Source organism: Gadus chalcogrammus, chromosome 22 (genome assembly GCF_026213295.1).
Source record: "Gadus chalcogrammus isolate NIFS_2021 chromosome 22, NIFS_Gcha_1.0, whole genome shotgun sequence".
NCBI lineage: Eukaryota > Metazoa > Chordata > Actinopteri > Gadiformes > Gadidae > Gadus > Gadus chalcogrammus.
Window position 1 is genome coordinate 15,988,889 of NC_079433.1, and position 18,166 is coordinate 16,007,054.

An 18,166-nucleotide genomic window follows, 5' to 3' on the forward strand; every position below is an offset into this window, starting at 1 on the left:
CGTGCGTCATTAATGTCTTTCCATTAATGTGTTGGAAAGCGTTTTCAACTGATCGCTTCAGGACCACTTCCTTAACGAGGGTGTTTGAATCTCAAAGAGTTCGCCCAAAGGGAGATCAAAGAAGACCACATTATTATTTTTTGTAACTGCACGCTTGTGTAGTAGACACACACACACACGCACACCCGCACATACAGACTCACACACACACACACACACACACACACACACACACACACACACACACACACACACACACACACACACACACACACACACACACACACACACACACACACAATCAAAAACAAGAAAGACAGAGATGATGAGTCAGACCACTTACATACAAACATGCAGCTCAGAAAAATATGACGTCGTCACATGATGACGTTTTGAGGCGGAGAACCAAAACCAACCCAGTCAGTAAAGGTTAGGTTCTGGGAAATCACACAGAGTTCGCTGCTATTTTGGGTCTGGAAAATGTACAGGATGTTGTTGATGTCCTTTCTGAGTGAGGAGTGGGGGGAGGAGCAGGCCCCGAACCAGAGGGCACCAACACGCAGGGTGCAGCTAGCGGGCCCCTGCAGGCACACGCCCTGTGACGAGACCCCAGCCAGCTCAGGCTGTTCTTGATCGGACCAGGATGCCGCTTAGTGTGCTTAGAGAGTCTGTGCATCAGGGACTCACAGAGTATCTGTGGGTCCCATGGACCCATGATGGTACAAACCGTCATTAGTAGCCTACAAGACCAGGCTACACCGTCACCTTCGTTTTCACGGTCATCTTCGTCTTCGTTGTCACTTTGGTCTTCGTCGCTATCTTCGAAGCCATCGCTGTCTTCGTCCTCGTCATCGCCTTCGTCGCTGTCTTCATCTTCACACCCATCGCGGTCTTCGTCTTCAGCGTCACCTTCGTCTTCCCTGTCAACTTCGGCTCCGTCCTTGTCTTCTTTGTTGGGGAGAAGCGTCTGATTAAACCAAACCACCTTTACTTTTCAATTTCAAGCTATTTAGTGTTTTCTAATTGCACTCTTGCTTCAAGACAGTCGTTTCTAAGACACTTCCAATTCGATTTATTAACAAATAACTTTCAAATAAATCATTTTCAAACTGTACAATAAACCAAAGAAAACTATTTATTTGTGCTGCTCAGTCCTGTAGGCTTAAATATAATTAAGCATTTAGAATTAACTACTATTATCAAGTAACAATTGTTTTTGATCCAAACCATTGATTCGTATTTGAAGAGAATTGGCGAGGTTCTCTTGGTGGAAGTGGAGTTAGAATTTAGTTCTTACAGCCTGAATTTCCACCGCGGATTTCCCCAGGGTACAAATAAAGAACTCTTATCTACCTTAAAAAAGTAATTTCCTCAAGAGGAAAAACCGGTGGAGCAATTTGCTAGGAACAGGGGTCAGAGACAATACAGGTGTACCCCCTGTTCAGGCGGGCATTAGCCCCAGACGGAGGCACTGATTAAGACACCATTAACCCCCGTGGTGTGGGAGCCAGCGGACCAGGGTGCAGGTCAGGGTGGAGCATTTGGAGGTTTGGGCGCAGAGAATTGTTGCTCTGTTGGTCCCTTTTGGTTACACAAATGGACCCGATGACCGGTCTAAGACTGTGTTCAACCCACGGACCAATAGGAGAGGTCCAATTCAGAGATCTGGACGGACAGAACAGTGCTCCTGATGTAAAGATCTTCCACATAGACTTGTCGTGGAGGATGAGAGGAGTCACAGTTGCCTTCGTTTGGCCACAGACCGACCAGTTCCAACATAAAAGTAAAATGGCGTATGTTCTCTATTACCCCTCTTCCACCAACACCGTTCCACTGCTGGGTCGGAGCCAGTGCCAATCTCAAACTGGTTCTTGGCTTTTCCACTTAAATAATCTTGGCCCCGGGCCAGCACCGACTCCACACAGGCCAGAAACAAGATCCCGTGATGGCTAGCACTGGGATAGCTTATTTTTAACATGTTTATTTTACCAGTAATCTAAATGTCCTGATGCGTTGCTAGGACAACAAGGTCGTCTGCTCTGACGCATTGACGTGGCTCTACTCTAGCCCTAAAGTTTGTGGAGAATCGAGCTGGTTCTTGGGGAGTTGGCGTGCAGAACCAGCATCAGCACCAGCACCAGCACCAGCAACGGGTTTGCGATGGTGGAATACATGAACACAGGCCCTCCAGGTTAACTGTTGCTCAGCACGCCCTGGAATCCTATGCTGTTGTTGTACGTCGGACACGCTTAAATGGGTAATGAAATGTAAAATAAATAATAACCGTAATAAAAACGGTTCAAGCATGCATAGAAGGGTTCTATCTGAGTAAATTCAGAGAGAAGCCCTCCACATCGCCGCGAGCCATTAGCGGGCTCTGGCAGTGGCGGAGGGCCGTGGCGGCGTTCAGCGGCGACCGATCATAGTCTGAGTGCGCTGATGGCGGGGCTATAATCCATGAACTCACAATGAAGACTCTTCTCCTCGTAACAGCTGGCTGCGGATCGCTACTCCGTTTCCTTTGTGTCGCCAACATTAAGAGCTACTTAGTATGCGGCGGGAATAAATAGGAGATTAGCGGGGGCACAAGGTGCCAGAACGGCCCGCTTGCGCCATTAATGCACCCATCGCCGTTATCGCGCACTTAATGACATCCGCCTCGGATGGCGTGCTGGGAGCGTGGCGGCAGGGAGCCCGGCTGCAACGCCCGCCGGCACAGCCGGAGCCTTCCGTCAAAGCACATCCATTTTATGCGAAGGTTTCTGCGAGGGAGCAAATAAATAAATAAAGCACACAGTTCCCTGAATAATGTGTTTCACGGTTCAGTCGTCTTATCGGGATTCCCTCCCGCCCGCCCTTGAAGCGGCCAAATGAATAGTTACAGTGAAACAAATTGATATCTCAGCCCTCCACAAGACTGTGTTGTGTCGAAGGTTACCGATTGACGTACACATTTTGTTACACGCTGTGTTGTGGAGATCCGATTTTTTTCTGGATCTGCAATTCCTTGACAGATGTCACCCGGCTGCTGTATATAAATTGGTGTATTATGTATTGAGTCTGCATCACCAGAATGAGTATGGGCCTTGTCCAATATCTGTTTGTCTGGGAAGTTGGAGATCTCTCACAAAGGCTAAATATAGATACAAAGCATTTAAGGGACCCCTGCTAGCCTTAAAGCAGAACCATCAGGCTCAGCTATGTTCTAAAATAACACAAAACTGCGTCAGACAATTGATAGGAAGACATCGGCACTGCAACATAAAGGGCCGGACAAACCATATGGGCCCCGGGGCCGGTGCCAAGGAGCCCGAGATCGCTGAAGGGCTCAGGCAGCATGTGTTGTTAGATCTTGTTTGGAGTTAACCTGCTTTACGCCTTTGCGCCTAGCCACAATGAAACGGCGGCGAGCTGAGGGGCCCAAAATGAGGCCAGATCAACGCCAAGTTGAAACATAACTCAGCCCACAATCACGTAGCACCAAAGAAAACGATGCAGACGGTGGCCAGGAGGAGGGGGAAGTGTGAGCGCCAAACTAAATACTGTAACTGATATGTATTAGTGTGAATCATAAGCTGTCTTCACTTAAAAGCACTTTAGGAACATATTGAATTATTAGGCCTACAGTATGCCTCTGCATTGTGTTCTATAACAAAGGCTAAGTTGTTGAACGTTTCATTGTAGTTCATCAATAAAATGCACTTGATGATGATGATGATGAATACGATCATTCTTTGGGGGGAGGAGGGGGGGCAATTTAATGTTGGTGCCCAAAAGTCCCTGGATGTTTGACGGTTAAACGGTTGATGTTGCAGACCGCATCTTTTCACAACACCCATTTGGAACAGTAATGTGACACGAGGAAATAGCGGATCTTTAAGATCCTGCTTTCCACTGCACACAACGGCGGTCCAAAACCACACATCCGTTACTTAACTGCCTATTTCACATGAATCCCAATTTAATGTTTAACTTTTATGAAAAATACAGCGTATTTTTTGGGTCGTGAGAATCCAGTGTATGTTTATACTAGCAAATTTAAAGTAGTGGCAAAAGTTTGAGTAAAAAAAAATCACACTTCAGTAAACATTTTGGTTAAACATATACATCTTTAAATACAACAGTGACACTTAAACATACTTACTTCTCAAATGCTGATCTGATCAAGTTACATTTTAGATGTCTAAAAACTGCATACCCTTCATCTCTGATTAGTACCTCCCTTTATATTTGATACAATTATTCAGTCTTATAGAAACGTCTCGATAGCAAAATGCCCTCCCAATATAATGTCTAGAAGCTTCGGTATAAATAACGCGATGAACAATTAGCCTTAGAGATTTATTAGCATTTCCATTGAAACAATGAGGACTTTGATGGCCTAACATGTCTAGTCTGGTGCTCTTATCTGAGCCACATCGAAGTGAGTCTCCTTGGTGACATCGCAACACATCCTGGTTCAGGCTGTGGTCAAACTATTCAGACAGATTGTATAGTGTTCATTTAGGGTGACTCACAAGATGTTCCCTTAAGTGTGGAGACATGTTGCTTCACCCCTCCACTCAGGGAGCGGTCAGTGTCAGTAAACATTGCGTCTTTGGAAATATCCTCCAGCTACCGCCATGTGATGTAACCCACATGAGCGCACATCGGTCAATGTCAGGCCAGGATAAAAAAAATATCTTCACCTCCTCCTATCACATTTACATCGTATCTAAATACAAACTCTGGGAAACACAGTTGGGAAAACGCTGTGCGTCCAAATCAAAGTAGCGGTGCAAATAGTACTTCAATCAACGGCAAAAATCAAATCATCAGTTAAAGGGAACTTAAAAAATCAAAAAGGGAAACCAAAAGCCATTAAAAAGTGACGCAAGACGCAAACAAGCAACCAGCGACATGAACTAAGACAAAGAGGTCAGAGGTCAGCTGGGTGAACACATTTAAACAGCGGACATGATAGTGTTCTCGGCTGCGTTGTCTTGTTAACACACTGGTTCGAATGCTTCAGGGCGTGGCCGCTGTGTAGAGGTTAGTGTATGGACATAGAGTGAAAAAGGTCTGGTTTACCAGAAATATTGCTTTGAAGGCAAAGCATGAGTGTCTCCTGAAAGCATTGAAACGTGTATAGCTCGATGTCTCTCAGGATAAAGGACAGGTAGATCCCTTCGGATTGTGTTGGTCCTTAAAGGTGTTAATCGGAAATAAGAAATTATTTGCCCGTCGATTCCTCTCCAGCCCTTCAGGCTTGTACCCCTTTGTTTTTAAAAAAATATCATGCTCTCCCCATTTCTAGAAGGCGTTAGCATACATTCTGTTCTAAAATATACTGTTCTCTATGGGCTATGTCCGTCATATGTTTCTGATGTACATGAAACCAAACACTGCTGGTTCTCCAGGAGCATGACTGTCCGGGAGACAGCAGTAGAGTAGAGAAGGATAGTGTAGAGGAGCGTAGATTAGAGTAGTGTAGAGTAGAGTTGAGTAGCGTTTGTGCCGTCATCGAGGAAGGAAACACTCTGGCGTTAGCACGCTAGTTAGTCGTGCTCACGAGGATTCACCGCTGCCACGGCTCAGATTGGAATCGGGTGCTCAGACATCTCCTCTTTCACAATGCCCGCCTCCTCTTCCTCTCGCTCCTCATCCTCCTCCTCTGGTCGCTCATCCTCTTCCTCCTGAAACCAAAACAAATGCGATGAGACACCTTTAAATAACAGTTCAGACCTGAGCCATCCGAGAGCACAAACACACAAACCGAACCGTCTGTCCACCGTCTCCTCCACCTAGGAAGCTGATTGGTCCACACGCTCTAACTAAACAGATGATGACCTGAAGCCTGGCGAGATGGATTCCGGCGGGATTGCGATCAACAAATGCAGCGATCGATTTGATCCTCAAAAGAGGATTCAACGGTTCGCAAGCCAAATCTGGTTTTGACATTTGTCTTATTGTAACTAATGCGTATGGACTTAGAAAAAAATCCACTTTTACGCATTTGTGCAAAATGCAAAACTTGTATTCATAAATACGTCTACCTTTGTCCGGAACTGTAGGTCACGACTGGCGTGTTAAGAAAGAAACAACTTAACAGGTCCATTAATCCTGGCTTTAATCACAGGCATACCGTCCCTTGATATGATAGTCTCTGCTCGGTCAGGAAAAGTGAAAAATAGAACAAATGTTGCTATTTCCCCCCCCCCCCCCCCCCCGAACCCTTGAGGTCCTCCCTCCGACGCCATGGAAGGTATAAATCCAGCCCTGGGCTCTGACACCTCATGAACTCCAGCGCCATGTACCCTCACCCATCCACCAAATCTCCCTGACAAGGCTGCCAATTTTCCAATTACCTGTAGCGCCATCCGTTATCGGGGGGGGGGGGGGGGGGGGGAGCCAGCAGGGGGCCGCATGCTAACCATCGCGTAAAAGAGCCGGTCCTCACGCGCCACCCTCCCGCCTGCCTGATTAAGTGTCCCTGTTTGTGGTCCTCTTTTGAGGTGTCAGGGGTCTATCCCCCCGCTCAGCTTCGTCACCTCGGGGCCCACCCAAACACACACACAGGGAGGGGGCTCTGCCCAGCACGGGGCGGGCCTCCATCGGACCGCTTTCAACTGGCAGGTTCAATGATGGGAGCCATGAGTGAGGCCCTACATGGCTTTATCACCCCTTAGGTCCACTCATGTACATGAGTACATGTCCTCATGACTCATCAAATACATCACCAACCTTAGATCGTTTTGCTCACCTCTCTCATGAAGCCATCAAGCCAGCAATTATCTCGGGTTCTATTAAAGCTTTTTGTAGCGTCATTAAAATGAAACCTTTGTGCTTTATTGTGTATGTAACTGTTCAGGACAGCACTACCTGGTTCTGAGTGAGACGGGACGGCTCTGATACGGGGGGCTCTGAGACGGGGGGCTCTGATACGGGGGGCTCTGATACGGGGGGCTCTGAGTGAGATGGGGAGGCTGGGGATCTTCACATTCAGGTCTAGCTGGGGCTGAACTGGTTGGGCTACTGGTTCTCAGCCTCCGCCTGGCTGTGGCTGAACTGGTTGGGCTACTGGTTCTCAGCCTTCCCCTGGCTGGGGCTGAACTGGTTGGGCTACTGGTTCTCAGCCTTCCCCTGGCTGTGGCTGAACTGGTTGGGCTACTGGTTCTCAGCCGGTTTAATGCCCACGCAGCCGGAGGCGCGGTGGGGGGGATGTGATGGGGGGTTATGTTCAGAGTGGAGCTCTCCACCAGCAGACCCCTGACCGAGTGATATTTACTCTGATATAACAGAAACAGCCTCGGGCAGGACCCCCTACCAGAGAGAGGGGGGGGGGGGGGGGGGGGAGAGAGAGAGAGAGAGAGAGGAGAGAGGAGAGAGAGAGAGAGAGAGAGAGAGAGAGAGAGAGAGAGAGAGAGAGAGAGAGAGAGAGAGAGAGAGAGAGAGAGAGAGAGAGAGAGAGAGAGAGAGAGAGAGAGAGAGAGAGAGAGAGAGAGAGAGAGAGAGGGGAGGATGCTGATGATTGGCTCTGGCATTTTGGGATATCTCCATCAGCTGGCTCCAGGGAGACAGGTGGGTAGACTCCCAGAGCCTGCGGCAGCAACGTGCACATATATGAGGATAAAATGTCATGTCCTTCATATCCTAATCGAGTCTGGCTGCTTGCGAAGCACTCCCACTGACAACACACACACTGGGCCCTAGGTGGCAACAGAGACCAGCCAGCACTGCTGGGATGGAAGGCTGTGGAAGTTATACTAACCCTGCAATTCACACACACACACACACACACACACACACACACACACACACACACACACACACACACACACACACACACACACACACACACACACACACACACACACACACACTTATGATCAGCCAGACAAAACTGCCTACGCCATACAGAAATGTTTATACAGCCCCCCCCCCCCCCAACAAACACACACAAAACACCGACCACAAACATCCCACAATGCACACGCCACTACACACAGAAGCACAAAGCTCACAAAGTCAACCGCATAAAGCAGGATTAAAATAAACGCTCGACAAAGAATTCCCATTCAGAGGGAAGCGTGTACTTTAATAAGCCCGGCCTTCTTTATCAAGCCAACACAGTTCTCTAAAGAATTAGCGGCTAATTAGCACCAGTAATATCCTTATCATGGTCTGCTGGCCACGTTGTTTTTACATGAGAATGCTGTCCACAGGAGAGACTACTGTGGTGTTTTCCCACTACACCATACCGGCAGCCTCACACACACACCGGGGCCTCTCCCCGTCGAGGACCACATGTTCCCATACGCTGGAGGAGAACCGGTCCACCGCAGCCAGAAAGCAGGCCAGAGAACATCTCTAGCTGTTGATGTAGTATCTCGTATGTAGACATCGCATGTGTATGCACACAGATCATCGGCACTAGTTGTATCCAGAAGTATTTCAAAAGCTCCAACGTGCTACCCTTCTACCCTTCGTTAATCATTGATAGATTTGATAGAATATAGATTCGGATTTTTCGATTGTGTTCATTTTGTGATTCTTTGTATAATGTGCTATGTTGAGTATCCACTCGTACCAGGAGAACAGTCCTTGACCTGTTCTGAAATGCTCTCTACACAGAACAGCTGTGTTCTGTCTGTGTGTCTTTGTGTGTGTCTGTTCTGTGTATGTGTTTCCTCTGTGTGTCTGTGTGTTTCCTCTGTGTGTGTGTGTGTGTGTTTCCTCTGTGTGTGTGTGTGTGTGTGTGTGTGTGTGTGTGTGTGTGTGTGTGTGACGCACTGGCTGAGTGCCTTGCTGCGTGTACGTGGCAGCATCTCTCCTAGCCGCCAGTGTTCCAGTGATGTTCCCGTGGCTCTGGCCCGTAAACAGGCCGCTTCCATTAGCCTGTTCACACCGTGGTTAGCGTGCTACATTTAACCCCCCCCCCCCCTCACACCACGTTAGACCGCCCGTCGCTCTGCCGTAGCACAGAACCCAACACAGCTCAATCAACAATCACCACTGGCCTGTGCGTGCCTCTTCCTGCTCTCTGAGATTTCTAGGAAATGTTGTTCAACCATATCATGTTTTCCCATCGCTGTGTGTTTGTTTTGCCGCACATCAAATGGATTTCATTTTAGGGAGGAGATTCAAGCCGTGGCTAATTTGATCAGAGCCTAAATGCACAAGCCAGGATTATTAATGTTTTCTTACGCGAGGCCGCTCCTCTGATGAGAGCCAACAATAGAAAGGAGCGCATGAACCGTACACAGGTCTGATCCGGAGTCGCGGGGGTCGTTTAGGACGTTCGTCCTCCAAATGACCTCCGCGGGACGCAGTGGACGGGTCCTGAGAGAGGAGGGCGTAGGGCCAAGCCGAGGAGACCCCTGCACCCCGAGGAGACCCCTGCACCTCAGAGAGACCCCTCACCCGGGGGAGACCCCTGCACCCCAGAGAGACCCCTCACCCCGGGGAGACGGGGTGCTGGCTCATGTTTCTCTGACGTGAAACAATGTCCCTGTGTGTGTTACACCACGCAGAGAGGAGAGTGTGTGTGTGTGTGTGTGTCATTGTGTGAGGGTGTGTGTTTGTGAGGGTGTGTGTGTGTGTTTGTGTGGCTGGGTGTGAAGGTGTGTGTTTGTGTGTGTGATTGAGTGTGTATGTGCGTGGATGTGTGTTTGTGAGGGTGTGTGTGTGTGTGTGAGTGTATGTGTGTGCGTGAGGGTGTGTTTGTGTGTGTGTGGCTGTGCGAGAGTGTGTGTTTGTGTGGGTTGGTGTGAGGCTGTGTGTTTGTGAGGGTGTGTTTGTGAGTGTGTGTGTGTGTCTGTGTGTGCGTGTGTGTCCGTGTGTTTGATCCAAGAGGGATGTTAGATTTTGCAGGCTACAGTAGAATGGAGACTTGTGGAGGCTAACAATCTATGAAGCGTCTCTGCTCCCTCCACTCAAACACACACACACACACACACACACACACACACACACAAACGCACACACACACACACACTCCCCATTAGTATGATTTATGGTGTCAATGAGGCGTACATCCTACACAAATGCGTTGCGTTAAATGGTACAGACTGCGAGCGTGAGAGCCTGCGTCGTGGGTGGGCACAGCGGTGCGTCAAGATAGATGAATTGTTACAAAAATTAACCACATTCAATAGCACAGAGAGGACCCTCCGTCTGCTGAACGCTGCAATTATAACATCAGGCTGACCCCGGCCGGCCAGCGCACACTGACACACACACACGGCTCTCCGAGAGACGGCCGAATCACATCTCACACGACTCGTCAATTAAGTTTAAGTTCACAAGAGACCGTTTCATTTGTGAAGACGACCGCCACGGGACGAATAACTAGTACCCCATCAGCGCATCGTCTCGCTGTTAAAGTGCGTCTGATGGAACCGCTCCCATCCAGCAGCGTCTCCATCAGTCGGGCCGAGACGATGGCATTGTGCACGGGCACAATGATGGCATTGTGCACGGGCACATGTAGAGATCAGTACAGATCTACGCACTTATGGGACACTTTGCGATTGAGTGTAACCTATACCCCGTTTCCTAACCTCGCCATTAACGTGAACGTATTTCATTAGAACGGCAAGAGCATGTCTTCAATACGACATCTTCACACCGGCGGAAGAGATCATCAGTGGATCTGAAAAGGAATCAACACTTTGTGAAAGCCATCACAGGAGAGCCCCGTAGGAGGGGTCTCCCAGCTCCACTGTTCCAACCGCGGTACAGATGAGCAATCAGAGCTCTGGAAGGACCAGGGGCGAGGGGCCGGGGGACACAGGAGGAACCGTGGGCCAGCACAGCTCTGAGGAGCAGGGAGTGAACTATGAGGCGTGGTTCTGCCCACTCTGCTGGGGCTTGTGGGAAATGTGGTGTGATGAAAGGGGATGGCCCCTGGGGGTCCGGGCTGTGTTTACGCCCATAAAGAACAGGACGGGGGTCCCGTGTGTGTTCCCCTGAACCGGCCCCCGTTAGAGGAGGCTTGTTAGCATCGAGCCCTCCTCTAAGTGATGCGGCGGGTGGGGTGGGGGGGGGGTGCGGGCCGGGCCCCTGACGGCCCCCCACGTGACGCTGTTTACTGCACAAATTGGCCCCGGAGAGGGAGCGGGTCAGCGGCTAGTTACCGTGATGGAGGTTAGTGCTCGGCATTGATTGTGGCTCCTGCTCACCGGTCGGTTGTGCTCCGCCCCCCTGCAGGCCGCCTCAGCGAACAGCGCTCTTTAAATCAGCTCACGCTGCGGCTAACTGCCTCCGTGTCCGAGGCGCACCGCGGCGGCCACGACTCTATCACTCGCCTTAGTTAGCGTGCATGCCGGAGTGCAACTCACTCCCCATACGAGGAGACAGCCTGCCCCTGTTGGTGAAGCGATGGCGTCCCCGTATCACGTTAAAACAGAGGGGAGCGCTGACGAATGGGAGCGGGCCGCGCGCTGAAAGACACCCGCTGAACAACGGGCCGATGATGAACGCCCCGCACCTCTATCGACACCTTACTGTAAGCACCGGGGCGTCCGCTGAGTGATGGCACCCATTTCTCCCCCACAATGGAAGCCGACCGAGCGTGACACTACGCTAAGTTAATTAGGCTAACTTAATTACACCGTTCGGCCGCTTGAAGCCTCTGATTGATCGCGCCGCTCCCACAAAAACACCAACCGGGGACCGACGTGAATACCTACAGGAACACCTGACTCAACGCTTACACCAAGGGAAATAACACAATAAAGAGTATACCCGACTAGTCACCGCACACACTGTGCAACTAATGAAACAAGAACCCTCAATCCTCCTTTACACACACACACACACACACACACACACACACACGCGCACGCAAACACAGACACAAACACACAACCTCTAACACTCCCACACACACACACAAACACACACACACACACACACAGCCACAAACACACAACCTCTAACACTCACACACACACACACACACATACACACACAAACACACACGCACGCACACACCCCCAGCCCCCCACGCAGCTGAAGACATGGGGGTCACAGTAGATTGATTAGGTGCTTGCCACCCCCGGTGTTTCGGAGTCGGCCTTCAAACTTGAAGGATTTAGGGCGGCAGCCATCTTGACAGTTGCCAGCGTTTCTGATGACACGTCCAGAGCCCGGCGCATGAACCACGGAGTGAGCATCCCACGCAGAGAAAAAGCCACGAGCTACTTCCAACACAACTTTAAGAGCCGCCGGCGTCGCGCTAGCGTCTTCCCCCTCGCTCTGCTCCTCACCGGGGCTCCAGGATTCACCATGGAAAGCCCACGCAGCAGGCTGTAAATAAAGGGTAAACCAGGGGCCCTCTGGCCGCTAACCAGCCTGCATCGAAAGGCCATTCGTATATTATGCCGGGACTGTCATTTTATTGCTGGAATCAATTGGGCAGGGCCCCCTGGTGACAGCCCTGAGGAATGTGGCCTTGGTAGTAAAGCGTTTTATCTGAGCCAGGCAGGCCCAGAGAAAACACAGCCGGCATAATGAACTTGAGCCGCTCCCATAAAGCCCTTTAGTGGCATCGCGGCGTCGCCACGCAGAACGTGTCGCCACAGATAGGTGGCGTCAGGCAACACGCTCCTCAATAAACACGAAGGAGCGCCGTGCGTCCAGCCTGACCTTTTAATGGCCGCGGTACAAACCGATGGCTAATTCAGAGACAATGACCGGGACGAGATGGCTTCACAGAGTGGTGTGGTGGTCAATTACAACTCACAGAGAGACACAATCCCATTGTCTCTGACCTTTCACATGCACTGGGACCCCCCCCCCCCCCGAACACAAGACCAGTGACCTTGGAATGGTGTTAATGGTTCAAAACCAATCTCTATGGCTAATGACACACATGTGTAGATGTAGCATACGCTTTAATAGGAGAACATGCTACCGATCCGCAGTCAAAGCGACACCATATCTGTAAACTGGTATACGTACACAGAGTCAGAGTACTGCGGCACAGCTTTCAAATCAACCTATTTTACAAACGATTATTTTACTTTCTAACATCAAATCTCTCTCCTTAGACATGACAGTGTACCGCTGTCATGTCTAGTGCTATAACAGCTTTGACAAATCACCTCTCTCTCTCCCCCTCTCTCCCTCTCTCTCTCTCTCTCTCTCTCTCTCTCTCTCTCTCTCTCTCAAGCAGCATTGCCGTTACAATGGTCAGGTAGTTCTCACCACTTAACATTGGCATTTAAGACCCCCCCCCCCCCACGCACACACACACACACACACACCCCCTCAGCCCCCAACCACAGGCAGAACCCTGTGTGTGGCTTGGCATTTGAAAGCAGATAATAAAACTTTGCTTAAATACAGCTCTCATCTCTGAGTGCTTTTTAGATGCCACGAGTGGACTCCATTATCTACCGCCCACACACCATTAAGGATCCAGGGTCTGTCTGCAGCTATCTCCCGATTCCCCACCTTTCTTGTCTTTTTCTTTCTGCAAGAATGTCACAACTTCCTGGAAATAAGAAAGAGAAAAGCGCAAGAACAATGTGCTGTGGCGCAGTGCCTGTCGAACGAGGGCTGTTCCCTCGTCCTGATGGAATAAAGAAACATCTGATCCATCCGGTTTGTTGTTTGGGTGCGCGAGTGTGTCCGTTTGGCTGTGTTTGAGCGAGTGAGTGAGTGTGTGTGTTTGGGTGTGTGTTTGGGTGAGTGAGTGTGCGTGCTTGGGCGAGTGAGTGTTTGTTTGGGTGAGTGAGTGTGTGTTTGGGTGATTGTGTGTGTGTGTGTGTGTGAGTGTGTGATTGGGTGTGTGAGTGTGTGTATTTGGGTCAGTGAGTGTGTGTGTTTGGGTGAGTGAGTGGTGATGGGGGGGGGGCTTTTCATTCTATAGACATTCATTCCCTTCCATACATCGTTACAATGCATTTGAACCGAAGCTAGAACATGAATAGAAGGTTACATTTTACACTTAACGTCCCACAAGCCTAAATGAGTCAAGGATGTGCAGGCCAGCGGACGTCTCTGATGCGCTGGGTGCAGGGGATGTCTAGCTGGGTGGGTGGGGTGATTATGTGTATGTTTTGGGTGGACTACCTTTACACTAGAGGCAGGCAGTAAGGACAACGGTAAGATGAGAAAGACTTGCTTAATCTCTGTGTTCCCAACACCTGTACCGCCATAATAAATCCAGAAACCCTGCCCCTTACAGGAACATGCAGCCTGCCTTTTTTATGATTTGACTACAGAGAAGCACAAATCCCTGCATATGAACAGCGGGGAGGCAATTTAAGAGCTCCCTACCTTCTCTTACTTTGAAAGCCCCATTGACTTACAACCCACGTTACATTTATGAGCTCCAACGCCCAGAGGAGTGCAAATGGACTAAAGCTGGATTTGCGCTCGCTGCTATTATCCTCTACCGCTGTCGTTAGAACATAGTATAAAACTCAATGTCATTTATGCCAGTGTAAAGGAATGGCAAAAATGTGAAAAAAAACAATAATCTTTTCTATGTATTTATTTTTTATATAATTTCCCATCCCCAACGAGCTTCAATCGGCCCCAAACTATGTCTCTAAGAGCGGGAGAACGTGTGACCGGCGCCTTTAATGATCCAGCCTCTCACAGTGGAGGAGTTAGCGGGCAGCCTTCACCATTTCACTGCTAATGAAACGCTTTACATCCTCCACCAAGCATCTCCAGTCCGGCTTCATGCTGGACGCACGCCACGGAGGGGAGTACGTTCACATGTAGCTAAACACTAGCCTCTGCGAACGGACCCTCTGATAAAGAAACTTATTACACGGCTCTTCTTAATGCTGTGAAACGCTCCGTTCACTTGCACGGGCCTTCACGACTTCCGGCGGTGAAATATTTTTGATAATTCACCGTTGCTAAGCATACAATGACCGCTGTCAGGGAAAGTGGATTTAATGCCTCTGATTCAAGTCTTTGGTATCACTCCGCAAGTAGTCCAGTAACTTATCAAACCCGATGTATTCCATTGCTAGCTTTGGCGGACTATTTGTCTGCTGATCAACACTACGAATGGTGGAATCAAATAAATTTTAAAAAGACACACCGTGTGAAGTTATTTTTATCGATTTGGCACGTAGCCGTGTAATAAACAGGATAATGTCTAGAATGCCGCTGGTCATTATCGAAAAAAATAAGCCCCTTCAGGGTGAGGCAGGACACCTCCGCTGCGCGTCCGTGTCCTGTTCGCCCTGTCGGGGCTTATTTTCCCGATAATGACCGGCGCTCTTTACATTATCCTTGACATTACTCAGCTTGTGGAACATGATGGAAACCGTGACATTCCAAATGGGTGGGGGGGTGTTGGTGGTCATAATATCATTTCTGTACAATTTGTCTTTAAGAAGCACCCCCCCCCACAGCGAGGTGCGGTGGAGAAGTGGAGGTTACCCAGGACAATAAGACGATCTGTACTCTATCCAGGCTGAGAGTGGGACAGCAGGAGGCTGTTCTAACCTTTTCTGTCTTCCATCAGAACAGAGGGGGGTCGTGCTCAGCATTTGAAACGTCTCCACGTCTGCGTCGGAACACGCCCTCCACATTTGGAATCCCACCGATTCAAACCCTTCAAACCCGACGTCCTGCTGTCTGTTTACTGACTATGGTAACGACAATCCCAGGAGAAGAACGTCCTTGCTATTCATCATGACGTTCCTATGCTCTCTAGACCGGTGGTTGGGAGGTAAAGTGGGCATAGGGAGAATGGTTGAGGTCAGAAGGTTAAGGAGGAACAGTCTGCTGTTCTCTAGTATATCAGAGTAATGCTTCATACGCAGGCTGGGAAGAGATAACAGCCGACACCAACAATAACGTTTCCACAGAAAGACTTGAAAGAAGTTGGACCATTGTCGCTATTTTTGCGAATCAGACCAATGCTGAACTGGGAACCACTGATGTCAAAGGTCAACCTTCTCTACTCATTTTTGTATCCAGGCTCCGGAACGTGATTATTTCCCATCCCGTCGACAAAGCAGTGCACTGCATCAGCACGTAGCTGAGCGTGACCCACTGACCACCACCACCAGCCCCTACCACCTACAACCAGCCTGTCACCTGCTGAGAGGGAGATATCTTCATGGTGGGCTGACCAACCACCCAGGGGTCATGGAGGGGTCCCAGTAGCTGGGGGCCCAGGGGTCATGGAGGGGTCCCAGTAGCTGGGGGCCCAGGGGTCATGGAGGGGTCCCAGTAGCTGGGCCCAGGGGTCATGGAGGGGTCCCAGTAGCTGGGGGCCCAGGGGTCATGGAGGGGTCCCAGTAGCGGGGCCCAGGGGTCATGGAGGGGTCCCAGTAGCTGGGCCCAGGGGTCATGGAGGGGTCCCAGTAGCTGGGGGCCCAGGGGTCATGGAGGGGTCCCAGTAGCGGGGCAGGGGGGGGCTCTACTCACCCTGGAGGAGGAGTTGTCACACTCCTGGCAGATCCAACCGTAGCCCGTCTGCTTGGGGGACTTCTTCAGGGGGGGGTCCAGACAGCCAAAGTGGTAGCAGAGCAGGCACTCGTCACACCTGGGGTACGGGGGACACCACACACACACACGAACCACGATCAGGAAGCTTAGGTGTTACGGATTTCCATACTGCTCATTTCTTCCTGAAAACATCTTAACTTAGGCTAAAGGCCAAACCGGAATGTTGCAGTTTCAATATTACAATTGAATTCCATTGTTGTACACGGATTAGCGACCCTTCCAGTCGGGACACGTACATCACATATATATCCCGTATATCACCGCGTTCCTCCGTTTCATTCCACTAAACATCCCAGAGGCAGACGCTAAAGCTAAGCTACTGTGTGTGTGTGTGTGTGTGTGTGTGTGTGTGTGTGTGTGTGTGTGTGTGTGTGTGTGTGTGTGTGTGTGTGTGTGTGTGTGTGTGTGTGTGTGTGTGTGTGTGTGTGTGTGTGTGTGTGTGTGGGAGGAAAAGCAGCGGGAAACTGGACACACAAGCTGCAGGCTTTGGAGTTCGGTCGGACTGGCCGGACCTAAATGATCTGTGCAACAGAATGTCAGTCAAACTGGAATGGACACAACACAACTCACACACAGCACCACAGGCATCTGATGCAGTTGTCACCGACCCTTCTGTAACCGCAGAGGCAACTGTATATCACAACGAGGCACAACACATACTACAGAACACAACAGCAAGGAGATTCCTTCTCAACATAAAACAAACAGAGACCAAACAACACTGGACTGGACTTAGAATGCAGGGAAAGCTAGCATGCCTAGACTTTGCCGACCACTCTGCTTCCCACTCCATGTACAAAAATGCTGCTGTTGGGGAGGACATCCTCTGTTTCACTGCCAAAGCTAGGCTGCAGGTGCTACCTACCAAATACAATCTGGCATTATGGTATCCTGCACACCACCATCCACACTGTATAATGCACTCTGGCCATCAACTTGAATCAGTTGCCCATGTTGTGAATGGCTGTACTATGTACAAAGGACTGTATATTGCACGCCATGACCGACTTGTCGATCTAATTTCCAGTAATGTTAAGGAAGTATCTCTAGAAAATGTGACCATGTACAAACATTCACGCATCATGCCGGAACACCTCTTTTGATGTGTTTTGTAACATCCCAAATACCCCTGATGTTGTGTTTTTAAACAGAGACAGAAGGGAAGTGCTCTTACTTGAGATAGGCTGTGTATTTGATTTGTACATGGAAATTGCTTTCAACGATAAAATCCTTAAATACCAGCCCATTCTGGAAATTCTAAGGGACCTAGGCTACCAATGCAAGCTAATAGTGTTTATTTTTGGAAGCTTGGGGCATGTCCACAACCGTGTTTTCAGTGGGTTAAGGCTGGCTGGGCTCTCCAGCAGAAAATCTAAACAATAAGCAAAGTTCTGCTCCATATCAGCAGTGATAGGCAGCCTGGCAGTGTGGCGCAGGAGATGTTTTTTGTACCCTTGAACAAAGACTTATCTTATCTCTGAAATATTTGAATCTTGTCTCTTGTAATGTGATTGGTGGATTCAAATAAAGAATTAAATGTGTGTGTGTGTGTGTGTGTGTGTGTGTGTGTGTGTGTGTGTGTGTGTGTGTGTGTGTGTGTGTGTGTGTGTGTGTGTGTGTGTGTGTGTGTGTGTGTGTGTGTCTATACGTGCGTCTGTGTGCGTGAGTGCATGCTTGAGATCGTGTGTGTGTGTGT

At 49.6% G+C, this 18,166-nt stretch overlaps 1 protein-coding gene across 1 annotated transcript in view; it reads right to left on the minus strand.

Moving 5' to 3' along the window:
• Positions 1 to 3,856: 3,856 nt before the first annotated feature.
• phf14 (PHD finger protein 14) overlaps positions 3,857 to 18,166 on the minus strand; it is a 60,452-nt gene continuing 46,142 nt past the window's right edge. Inside the window, exons 17-18 of the mRNA XM_056582523.1 lie at positions 16,390 to 16,507; positions 3,857 to 5,675 (exon numbers count right to left, since the gene is read on the minus strand). Coding sequence (XP_056438498.1) covers positions 5,574 to 5,675; positions 16,390 to 16,507 — 220 coding nt within the window. The 3' untranslated portion in view covers positions 3,857 to 5,573. The remainder of the gene's footprint in view (positions 5,676 to 16,389; positions 16,508 to 18,166) is intronic.